The sequence below is a fragment of the Trichogramma pretiosum genome, unplaced genomic scaffold, assembly GCF_000599845.2.
Source record: "Trichogramma pretiosum strain Unisexual culture from Peru unplaced genomic scaffold, Tpre_2.0 scaffold35, whole genome shotgun sequence".
Lineage (NCBI taxonomy): Eukaryota > Metazoa > Arthropoda > Insecta > Hymenoptera > Trichogrammatidae > Trichogramma > Trichogramma pretiosum.
In genome coordinates, this window is record NW_019640943.1 from 1630263 (window position 1) to 1642569 (window position 12307).

The 12307-nt window shown below is 38.7% G+C and overlaps 1 protein-coding gene across 1 annotated transcript; it reads left to right on the forward strand.

Annotated features, from left to right (window-relative positions):
* The first annotated feature begins 10444 nt into the window (after positions 1-10444).
* Positions 10445-10981, forward strand: LOC106653333 (zinc finger protein 84-like). The gene has a single exon (XM_014372733.2). The coding sequence runs from the start codon at positions 10445-10447 to the stop codon at positions 10979-10981; it is 537 nt and encodes a 178-aa protein (XP_014228219.2).
* The last annotated feature ends 1326 nt before the right edge of the window (positions 10982-12307 follow it).

Consider the following 12307-nt stretch of genomic DNA (forward strand, 5'->3'; position numbering starts at 1 on the left):
GTTGTTTTCGCGCAGGGCCAAGTGAAGCGGCGTCTCGCCCTTGGCGTCTCGAGCGTCGACCGGAATCGGCCGATACCTCTCGAACAACGTCTCCGCCAACTGATGATTGTCGCCGTATCCTTGGCAAATAATATGCAGAGGCGTCGATCCCTTGGCATCAGCCAAGGTCGGATTGGCGCCTCGCCTAAGCATCAACTCGATCGCGCTTTGGTAGTTGCGGTCCGGAGCCAAGTTCAGCGACCACGGATCATTCCTTATTGTAACCGTCATGCTCCTCACGTAATCGTCGTCGCATTTTTTCTGGCAAACCACGTGCAGAGGGGTGAATCCGTTTGCGTCGCGCGCGTTCGGATCGGCGCCCCGTTCCAGCAGCGACTCGATAATGCGTTCTTGTCGCTCGACGAATCGCCTCTGATTGTTCTGCGCCCGACAAGCGTTTTCGCGCACGTTACTGTTGTTCCGGCTCGCCTCGGCCGGCTCATACTTGTCGATGCGGCAAATGACGTGCAGCGGAGTCTCCTCTCGGTCGTTGGCCAAGTTCGGATTCGCGCTGCGACTCAGCAAAAATTCCGTTATCCTCTCGAGATCGTTGTAAACGGCCAAGTGTAGCGCCGTACGGCCGAACTTGTCCCGAGCGTCGATTTGCACCGGATCGCGACAAAATAACGACGTCGCCCAGTCGACGTCGTCGTCGTCGAGCCTCTGACAGATGAAGTGCCAAAGTGGACCCCCGTCCGCGTTAACCGAGTTCGGATCGATCAAGCCCTACTCTATGTCCCTTTTTAGCTTACGCCTCCGGAATTTGTCTCGATTGGTCCTAACGGGCTGATCGGCGGATCCGAATATGTTGATTGATACAAACTGGACTTGTCCATTGTCATCGTACTCGTAACTTCTGTCGTTGGACGTAGACATTTTTCTGGGCACTCGCACACACAATCACTTATGTACGATGTGATATTATTCACTCTTATTGACTTGCCGTAATCCTCGAACAAGCAGACGTGTCGTTTGACATGGAGCGAATCATAGGTCAACACGCAAAAGCGCGCGAAGTATCTTTAGACTCTACCCGAAAGATGTTTCAGAGACTACTTGCACTTATTCGTAATTTCGACTGGATATGTCATGCTTGTTGGAAAGTGGTATACCCGAAGTATACCCGCGAAATTCTAATACGTCTAAGCGTAAATTCAAATTTCTATTGTAAAAAGTTTGCTTATACTATTTTTTCATTATTTTTAACATCATGATAGAGTGACAATAGAAAGTTATTTTCGCTTTAGAAGATTAAATTTCGCGTATAGGATCAATCATCGAGTGAATGTATGGTTACGAAAATTGCGAGAAAAATAATATTACAAAAACCACAATCATATTTTTTTATATCAGTCGACTTTACAGGAAGCTCTTTTGAAATGATTAATTTTACTAGGCAAAAATATTTCTCCGAAGGAATCGTCGTTAAGTTGGAATTTAAAATTGTTTTGAATGTTGTAAGAACCGTGTATTAACAGATAAATTGGTACCTTAGTTGTAAACAATAGTTCAATGACTTATAAATAAGTTTAAAACCCGGCAAAGTATTATTTTTTCTGATTATAACTTCTAATAATGATTATCTATTACAATTGGAAGAATAGCAGATGAAAAAATGAATCATGGTTATAATCAGAAAAAATAATACTTTGCCGGGATTCAAATTTATTTATAAGTCATTGAACAGTTAATATGAGCACTGCATGATAATAGAATAATATGTAAAAAAACGGCACATGTACTACGCATACGAATCGATTTTGCGAATTAAAATTGGTTCATTATACGTTATGAACTAGTGTCTAAAACGGATACGCCAATTTCTCATGCATACTATTATCGCAAAAATAGTTTATAAGTTAATAATCGACGAGGAGCTCTAATTTTTCTGAAAAGTGAAAATTCTGAGAGTGAACTATTATAGTACAGCTAAAAACCTTTCCGAATCACCGGACAGAATTTTGTTAAAATTTTTTTTCGCTAAGATCTCGTGACTGACATGAAAACGAAATTTGAAACATATGTGAAACATAACCTCACATGTTTTTTTCCATTAAAATTTTTTTCTGAAAAATTTTTTTTTCATAAGAATTTTTTTTTGAAAAAAATTTTTTTTTCATAAAAAATTTTTTTTCAAATAATTTTTTTGATAAAAATTTATTAATAATTTTTTTTTATACTTTGCCAGCTAGGTGCTACCGCACCACTTGATTCTGTAAGCTTAGGAAAATTACTGAGCCACAAATCGCGTTCACTCGTAAATATGACAACTTAGTCCGCGTGTTTGACATTGACAAAATCGTTCGAAACTTTATTTCTACTTCCCAAGTTGTTTTGAAACACGAAAATTTTCAGTAGGATTCAAGCAACGAAAAACTTTTAAATGATTTTTTTTGTTGTGCATTCTAACGTTTCGAATGCACAGATTTAGCTATGTTTTACTCGAGTACGAAAAAAATATAACGGAATAAAAATTCTTTAATATCACCGTTAAAGATTCTTGAAACATCGTTCTTATATTATGTTCAAAAAGTGTTTGATGTATAAATAAAAGCGTACGATCGAGTGAGATCGAGCGAGAGAAGAAAAAAAAAGGTTGAACTGTGTGTGTGAGTGAGTAAGCGTGTTATACAGAGAGAGAGAGAGAGAGAGAGAGAGAGAGAGAGAGAGAGAGACTCTGGATCCGTGTGTTGCAGCAGCAGCAATAGGAACGAGCGAGCGAGGTCGAGCCCGAAACCGGGTCAGCTGCTGTACCAACCACCGCCACCAACCACCCACACATATGCCCCCTACACACACATTTTCTCCTACTACTACTACTACTACTACTACTATCAACCCTCGCGCGTCGTCCTCTTTCCTCGGCGCAGGATTCGGGGAGATGTGTCCGCATGCAAGAGAACTGCTGCTGCTACTAGAGAGAAAGCTTCTCTCTCTCTCCGGCTGTATAGTACCGCTGCTGCTGATGCTGCACCATGTGCCAAAGCCAAAAGTTCAAGCAAGGCCAACGCCTCGCCCACTTCTTCTTTTTTTCCTTACGTTATGTATAGCATTCCTTACGTTTCTTCTCCGTCGCAGGATATACCATTATCAAAATTGTCTAACTTTATACAGCCAATGAAGCTTATATGTATAACCATACCGACGAGCGGCGACGTAATTTCATGTTAATTTTATGCCGGGCGTACTGTAATTTTTTTTCTTATTAGATCGGAGGGTACAGACGAGAAACGATCTCCGCGCAGGAGAGCTAGGATACACATTCCAGCAGCTCCACTACGGCGTTACACACGGAATCAATGTATCGGGTTAATCAAATTTTAATTGAATTTATTCAGACTTATTAAAAGAGAGAGAGAGAAAGCGAGCTTTTCCTCGCTCGCTCGTGCAGTATAATATCGATCCCCCTTTATTCCATATACCTCTCTGTAGCTTCCTCCTTTCTTTTTTCTTCTTCCTCCGCGTGCAGCGTCTCGTCCTCGCGCGAGCTTTTATCTCGGGTCTAAGCTACCGCGGCGGCGGCGAATGAAAAAGAAACTTTCTCGCGTATTTATGGGAGAATGTACGCCTGGGCTACTACCGTTTTTCTTTTCCTCGTTCTCTCCCTCTCCTTCTTCTTCTTCTTTTTTCTGCTCATCCTACTACTCCGCTGGTGCAAAAGTCGAACACTCTATTACACTTCAAGTTTTCATTAATACGCTCCATCGGTCGCGCGCGCAAAAATGTGTATACGAGCTTCTCCGGAGCTTCTTCATCGCTCTATATAAATGTGTGTGAAGAGAAAAGAGGTGAGTAGTAGTGGTACTATTTGAACGGGAAAATTGGTTTAGAGCTTTACGTCTTAATCTTTATTTCTTTACCTCGTCTATTTTTTTTTTTGCTCGCTCCTCTCTCTCTCTCTCTCTCTCTCTCTCTCTCTCTGGGTACGTAGCAACACACATCTCACGCTTGCTCCTCTTTAAGGCTATTTTTCTGCTGCTTTCTGCCCTTGTGGCGCTTTTGTTTTGCAGGTCTTGCACGCTCTATATTGCAAGGTTCCGGATGCATCAGGTGTTTTGTTGCATCTTTGACCCTGCAATTGGAATTATTATCATTTCTCCATCGAGTTCGACTTTGAAGGTTAGTTTTCTGAATCACTGAAAATCTGAGGAAGTCTTAAACGCGCAGTCGCAAGATTTCTACAAGTGTCCAGTGCCTCTTAAGTGTCGTGTTTACGTTTCGTGTCGTCTTCTGCTGGTGTTTGGAATCTAAGCCTATCACTCTTTCATCATGTCTCAGTCGGACACGTCGTGCCCTGCAACTTTTCAAGGCGAAACCGAGCACATTATCAAATATGTCGATATGGCAAACCAAAAATTGGTCGATAAAATGTATGGAATTATGGATCGCCTTATGGATAAGGTTGAAAGCTTGTGTGCGTCGGTTAAAGATCTCGACCGTCGTGTTTCGGAACAGGAAGTCAAGTCATCTACTCTTTCTGAATCGCCAATAAAAAAGGATCTTGAAAATTTGAAAGTCGCCACGGCACAGTGCTCTGAATTTATAGGCAAAATTCCTGGATTTATTGCACCTTGCTCACTGCAGACTGACCAGTGCGAAATGCTATTGTCTGGCGTGCCATCTGGCCTAGAGCTCTCCGACGACAAGGTCCTTGAAAAGACTTTTTCAACTATGGGTTTAAAACATCACGAGCGATTCATTACTGGGACTCGAAGCTGGAAACCAAGGAACCCACGCTCTGTCAAGGAACGCACTCGTGCCATCGTTTTCCAGTGCTCTTCATCGATTGTGCGCGATGGCCTTGTTGCTCAATCACATAGGCTGGCAAGAATAGGAAATAAGGATCTGTTTGATACTGGCGGTGAATCCCATCTTTCTCTGAGTCCTTTATGGCCCAAAAATGTATATCATCTGCTTCGTGAAGCCAAATCGCTATCTCGTCATCACCAGTATCCCAGCCCAATCGTCCGAAATTTGACTGTCTTCATGCGTATATCACCTCAGTCGGAGCTCATACCAATACTCACTAAAGAAGATCTAAATGCAGTGGCTTTGAAATCATGATTTTATTCACGTACCCAGCTGAGCTGAGCTGTCTTTTTCATGTATTTTTCTGCCTTCAATTATTCTCTAATATGTAATATTTCTCAATACTTGAAATTTGCTATCATTCGATCTCAAGCTTTCTATTGTTAATTTTGCTTGTAAATATTGTTACTGATCGATATGTAAATATTACCACCATTGCTCTGCAATTGACTGTATTATACTTTTGTATATTTGTTCTTATGGGCCACATGGGGTTCTACCCCACGGTCCGTTTCAAAATAAAACTCAAACTCAAACTCAAACTCTCTCTCGCTGTACTTACTTACTTTTCGGGAAAATGTGTCGAAGATCCGCACGCGCGGCTACACCTCGGTTAAAAGTTGTAAACTGCAGGTTTCGCCGTGTGGCTGCCGTGTCTGTGTTATATTGGCTTTTATAAAGTGCAGAAGCTTCGAGGCGGACGATTTTTCTTGTGCTATACGTTGTACCGAGCCGCCCCCTGTGCTGTGCAGCGTGTGGCTCGCGCGCCAATTTCTCTCGAAAAATTTATAGAAAACGAGGAAAGTGTGTCAAGTCGAAAACAATGTAGAAAAAATATGCTCTCGGCAGCAGCAGCAGTAGCAGCAGTAGCTGTAGTAGCCGTATGTCCTTCTCGATGACAGATAATATATATATGTACGCGCGTGTGTGTTTACGTCATATTGTATACACGACGGACACGTCAAAAAATCGCATTGTAAACTTTGAATGAAAAACATGCTCACGCACGAACTTTTTTTTTCTGGCAGCCGCTGGTGCATATATATAGTTTGTTGTAACGAAAAATAAAATAATAATGATAATAATAACGTGAAATACGTTAACGAAGATACGGGTGGTTGTTGCTGCTGCAGTTGTTGTTTTTTGTTTGCTGACGGTAACGGGAAACTCGCGAAAAAAATGCCGACATTTTTGAAAATAACGACTAGCTGCGCGCCCGGATAACTCGAATAAAGTATATATACACCACGCAGCAGCACAGCACACGTGTAAAACAGGAGTTGTATATCTTTCCTGTTGGAGAGAGAAAAAAAGAAAGGCAGAGATAAAACTAACCCCAATCCGATTAGGACAAAGGCCAATGAAAGTGTCGTCGAGTGCGGGTGCGCCAAAATAGCCGTATAACTATATTTGTAAGCCGCAAATTTAATCGAAAGGAATATTTGACTTCAAAGGCCTAATTTAGCATGCCATTTTCCTGTATTAAATATTCAGCCTGTACAGATCCTGTGGCTGATGGGGTAAGCAGCGGCAGCAACGGAGAAGAGATGCACAGTTCGCAAACTTTCATTAGTCGCTCGCGCAAGTCGCAAAACAATTGCGAGATCTTTTATAACAATTTTGAAGAACTTAAAAAACATCTTTGGGTTTAATTTAAATTAAATTATTGATCACGTCTCTCTGATTAGAAAAACAATCAGTATTTTGACCAATTTATCAAAATGTTTCATTAGTGGGTGCTCGATCGATTCAGGTTTCGGGGTAGCATTACACGAAGTTTATAAAAAATCGAGTAACAAACTAAATGCTTGCCGAATAAAGTTCCAAACAAAATGGGGAAAAAGCTCTGGGCTGATAGTTGCACGAAGAGATAGAAACGAAGTAGCTAAAAAATGAATAGAGACTAGTTGATATCGGATAACACTCTGTCAGTACAGCACGATTTTTATTGAAATTTTAGAAAAACATCTATATAATTATCTATATATTTTTACAATTATCAATTATTATTCATTCTTGCAATTGCTGGGCGCATAATCTTTCCAACCTTCATGAACTTTTTTTTTTGTACTTGAGCAATTGCCGTTTTTGTCAAAATTTTCTCTCTCATTTCTCGAATGCGTTGTACCGTCTTTACAATTCTTTATAGTTCATGGGATGCCTTTTGGTGTAGGAGCAAATGCGATTTTCGTCCAAATTTCTTTTCTCATTGATTGCATGCGAAATCTCAGCAATCTTTGTGAATTGTACTTTGGTGTCTAATTAAATTCGCCATTCTTCCAAATTTCTTCTCGCACTTGTCACATGCATAATCTTTTCGACCTTCGTGGACTATTTTTTGGTGGTAGAGCAATTGATGTTCGAGTCCAAATTTCTTCTCGCATTTGTCACACGCGTAATTTTTGAGATTTTCGTGGACTATTCTTTGGTGTTTTACCAAATTGCTTTTAACTCCAAATGTCTTATTGCAATCTTCGCATACGTAATCTTTTCGACCGAGGTGGACTATTTTTTGATGGACGAGCAAATTCTGTTTCGTTCCAAATTTTTTCTCACACTTGTCGCACGCGAAATTTCTCTTGTGCACTGTCCTCTGGTGCTGGAGCAAATGCGATTTTGTTACATATGTCTTCTCGCACTTGTCGCATGCATAATCTTTGAAACCTTTGTGTACTGCTGTTTGGTGGGCGAGCAAATTCCATTTGAGTCCAAATTTTTTCTCACACTTGTCACATGCATAGTCTTTACGTCTTTGATGGACTGTCTTTTCATGCAAGAGTAAGGTTGCTTTGCTTCCAAATTTTTTCTCGCACTTGTCACATACATAGTCTTTACGTCTTTGATGAACCGCCTTTTCATGCACAAATAAGTTACGTTTGAGTCCGAATTTCTTTTCACATTTGTCGCATGCATGATCTTTGTGACCTTCGTGTACTGTCTTTTTATGCCGAAACAAATCGAATTTTCGTTCGAATTTCTTTTCACACTTTTCACATGCGAAATCTTTGCTTCCCTCGTGAATTATTTTTTGGTCCTTAAACATATTTGTTTTTTCGTCCAATTTCCGCTTGTACTCATCACTTAGGTAAGTAAGCTCGTGGACTCTTGTGATGTGCACGAGCAAACTATGTTTATTTCCAAATCTTTTTGCGCACTTTTCACATAAGTGATCTCTGAAAACTTCGTGAAATATTTTGTTGTGCTTGAGTAAAGTTGATTTATTTTCAAATTTCTTGTCGCACTTGTTACATGAGTAATCTTTACGATCTTTGTGTACCAATTTTTGATGTGTAAATAAACTAGATTTTTTCACGAATTTTTTCTCGCACTGGTCGCATGCAAAATCTTTGCAACTTTTGTGTTCAGATATTTGGTGTCTAGTCAAATGACTTCGGAACTCAAATTTTTTTTCGCACTTGTCGCACGAGTAATCTTTTCGTTCATTGTGAATTGTGTCTCGGTGTGTTATACTTGATTCTTGTGTAAATGCGTCCTGGCAAATATCACCAACTTTTTGTTTGTCGTTTAAAGAAACAATGTCGTATTCACTTGAATTTTTTTTCGAGACAACTTCTTCGAATGTCTTATCACTTTTGTCCATTTTTAGTGTCTGAATGAAACGTTGGGCACTTCTATTTTGTACGACAGTAATTAGATGAGTAAAGTTTATCTTTCCGTGTTATGGTTTGTTTCATCGGGAAAGACAACGTTCAAACTAATTTATTTTCACTATAAACACGATCAGTATTCGAAGTAAATATGTCCAAATCGTTTATGATCATATTGTTTACAATTGTGTTACCGATTTATCTGTTTATACATTGTCCGTACAATATTTAAAAAAGTTGAAAATTCCAACTTGGCGACGATTTCTTCGAGAGATGTTTTGATCTCCCCTAAACTTTAGCCACTTTCAAACAAACTCCTGACAGACGACATCGAGTAAATAGAATTACACATATGTTTAATAAAAAATTTGGAAATTCATTCCAAAATTTGCTACACCCACGCTGTGACGTAAATGGCATGCTTCGTAACTCATCACTTCATAGACCCCGTTAGTAACATTTAACATTAATTATGGACTAGTGACCAAAAAAAGCTCATTCAACACATACATTTCGATTGATTGTCTTATTTGGGGGTACTTTTATATTTCTGTTACTAATAAACAGCATTTAATATTAGTTATTATAATTGTTCAAAAACCTTCAGGCCAGTTTTCAATCACTAATACGATGATATCACTTCATGCCTCCGACATTAAATGGTGAATACTTTTAAATCCGTAAAACTGCAAGTGGTAAAGTAAAAGTAATCGTATAAGTATAATCAAAAAGCTATTTTTTTATAATACTTGTGCAAAGTACGTATTGTCGGGGCCTTCGATAGCAGTGCTCAACATAAATAATAGTCGAATAAACAAAAAATTACTATTTTCAATGTTACATTATTTAAATGTTTAATTTACATTACCACTATGTAGCTTTTTTTTCTATTAAAATCATGTTTAAAAATAAATACTGTTGCGATCATTTTAGATACGATAATACGAGTTGAAGTCTCCACCGCTAGATGGCGAGTGCCTTTATATTCAAATCCGCAAGTGATTAAATAAAGACAATTTTATATATAAGTCCAAGCACGCAAAGTGATTTCGAAATCTTAGAGCGTATCTAAACTCGCCACGAAATATGTTTTAGCTTTTTCTGCAGGACCCAGCTTGTGAATCAATTATAACTTAATTCACATGGACACTCGTTCAATTTGATCATTCTATGGATTTTTTTCACTATCAGGCCGTGTACTACCGCTTTACGCCTTGCTATAGAGCCCGTCATCGTAATACGTGTTTTTCCTGATCACAGAGGGTAGTAAAAGGATTCTTATGTTTTGCATCACCATCGAGAGACCTGTGTTCAGAGTAAAATGGGAGATCTTTATGAGTATCATGTAACTAGATCTACCTTCAAGATATAACTTGTATTAGCATCTTTTGAATTTATAAATGGCTACAATTCATCTTCTGTAACATTTTCGATGGTCAATAATACTTTTTTTTCTCAACTTTTTTCCTGTATTTTTTAGTTCTCTTTGCTTAATTGTTTTTTATTTTTATTCATTTGTTCCTCTACTTCACTGTCACCCATTTCGATTTCTGATTCATCATCGACTTCAATTTCTTAAGTGACCTATTCGATGCCGCCCGACGGTATTGACTCATTTCGTAGCCCTTCAAGTTATTCGCGATAAAGTGCATTCAATAACTTGTAGTCAATCACTGTAATGGAGTTGGATCTCGATTTTAATCTCCAAAACTATTGAAATAATAGTACTATACACAAAATAAATATCTCATTATTAATCTTACAGTACGCAGTATTAATCAAACCGGTGAAAAACGATGTTTTGATTTTAATTAGATCGATTGATCGACTAATTATTTACACATTAATTCATCGCGTCAACATTCGTGTTCTGTCGTTTACTCGAGTAAGTCGGACAAATTAGTTATCATCAGCCTATTCAAACAGTGAGACGGTTACCATACAAAGTGTAACGACTACAAAATTTTGGTTCTTTCAAGAGAGCAAAAATGTCTCTAACTCTGTACCCATGCGAACGTTGCCAAGATTATTTTAGTTCTGAATATGCTTTAGCGCATCACCATCGGTATAATCATACAAGCGAACCAGATTTGCGATGTTCGGATGGAATCGAGCTCGAGTCGCATGCAGCGTTAACCGAAACATCGTCTCACGAACCGAATCTTTGTCGAGAGTCACAAATGGAAATCGATTGCTTCGATCAGGCTTCAGTGATCGAAGGTTCACGCACCAAATACGTGTGCAAAATGTGCCACGAAGTATTTATAACCGAGAGCCTACTGACGAGCCACCAAAAACTGGTTCACCTAGAGCTGTTGGTCCACGTGTGCGCCGTGTGCCACGAAGTATTTCCTGAACGGCACGCTTTGATAAGCCACAAAGAACATTGCGATAGTGGAAATAACTACGAGTGCAACGTGTGCCACGAAGCATTTCCACTTCAAAGACTACTGACGAACCACGAAAAACTATCACACCCAGAGAGAAGTTTTAAAAGAAGAAAACTTGATACGACACAAAAATGATTTTCACGACGAACAAAACGAAAGGAAAGACGGTTCACGAGTGCAAAGCCGTAAAGAAGTTACATAAAAAAGTTTAATGACGAAACACTGAAAAATCGGTAAACGAAGAGCTAGGAATAGACTGTCCACGTAAGTGCAATTCATCGATAACAGACACCACGTGACAATACATTTGGAAAATTAGCTCTGCAGTGAAGAAAAGAACCATCATATGCAACTTATTTCAGAAGGCATTCTCGCTTCAGGACCGCTTGAGAAACCACTTAAAACTGTTTACACAGAAATTTATTCGCAATGGCAATATAAGGATTTTTTCAGTTAATACACAATGGTCGTGGATTTTATTTTAATAAAACATTTGAAATTTTAGGTATTGATTATCTAGAAAAAAATTTTATCAGTATTGATCGATTATCGGTTTCTGGTCAAGTATGAAATAATTTTGTCAGCATGTATACTATACTGAATATTGTTGTATTGATATTGATTATAAATTATACTGGCCAAACTGAAATTTGTAAATATCATCAACAAATATATTAGTCGTTTAAAATTTTCCACTTTAAACGTTTATTCTCAAAATCAAAATTTGTATTCAATAATTCTTTTCAATGGTAATAACGAAATACGGTTTCCTTAGCGGCAATCATTAGAATCGACGATAAACGCATGACACAGTGACACACACACGTACTTCAATCTAGTTTACAAATATGTAGTCCAATTGTTCTCTATAGGGGTGCAAAAGGTACAATTTTAACACTAACTTTGCTAGAAATTTTATTTGATTTGTTTACGTAAGATTTAACAATGATTAATATTATCTTTATCTGAACAGGCAATGGGCGATCGGCCATAGCTAATATTACATTTGAAACTACTTATAAATAAGTTTGAATTCCCGCAAAGTATACTCTTATCAATAACAAAAGAGTTTCGATAGCAACATGACCGATGAAGTATTGATATTTCGCAAATTAATTTGAATGGCTCAGCCGCAGCGATTGCTAACCTGGTGCACGGACAATTCCGCATTGTAAATTTTCGTCTCTCCTCGTCGAAAGATCCGTCACGTGCGCGGTAATACTATAATTGATGAAAAATACAACGACGATGCCAATATCCAAATAACGACAAATACGTAAGAGACACCTATATTCAGAAGAAAAATGAAAAAAAAAGTAAAAAAGAAGCTTGCTCAGATTTTCCTTTCCTCGATAAATATCTCCAAGCGTATGTAGGTCTAGATGATCGAATATACGTGGGCACGCGCCTCAGCTGGGTATATATCCGCCATCCGACCTGCTGCGCCGAGGCTTTTGGCAT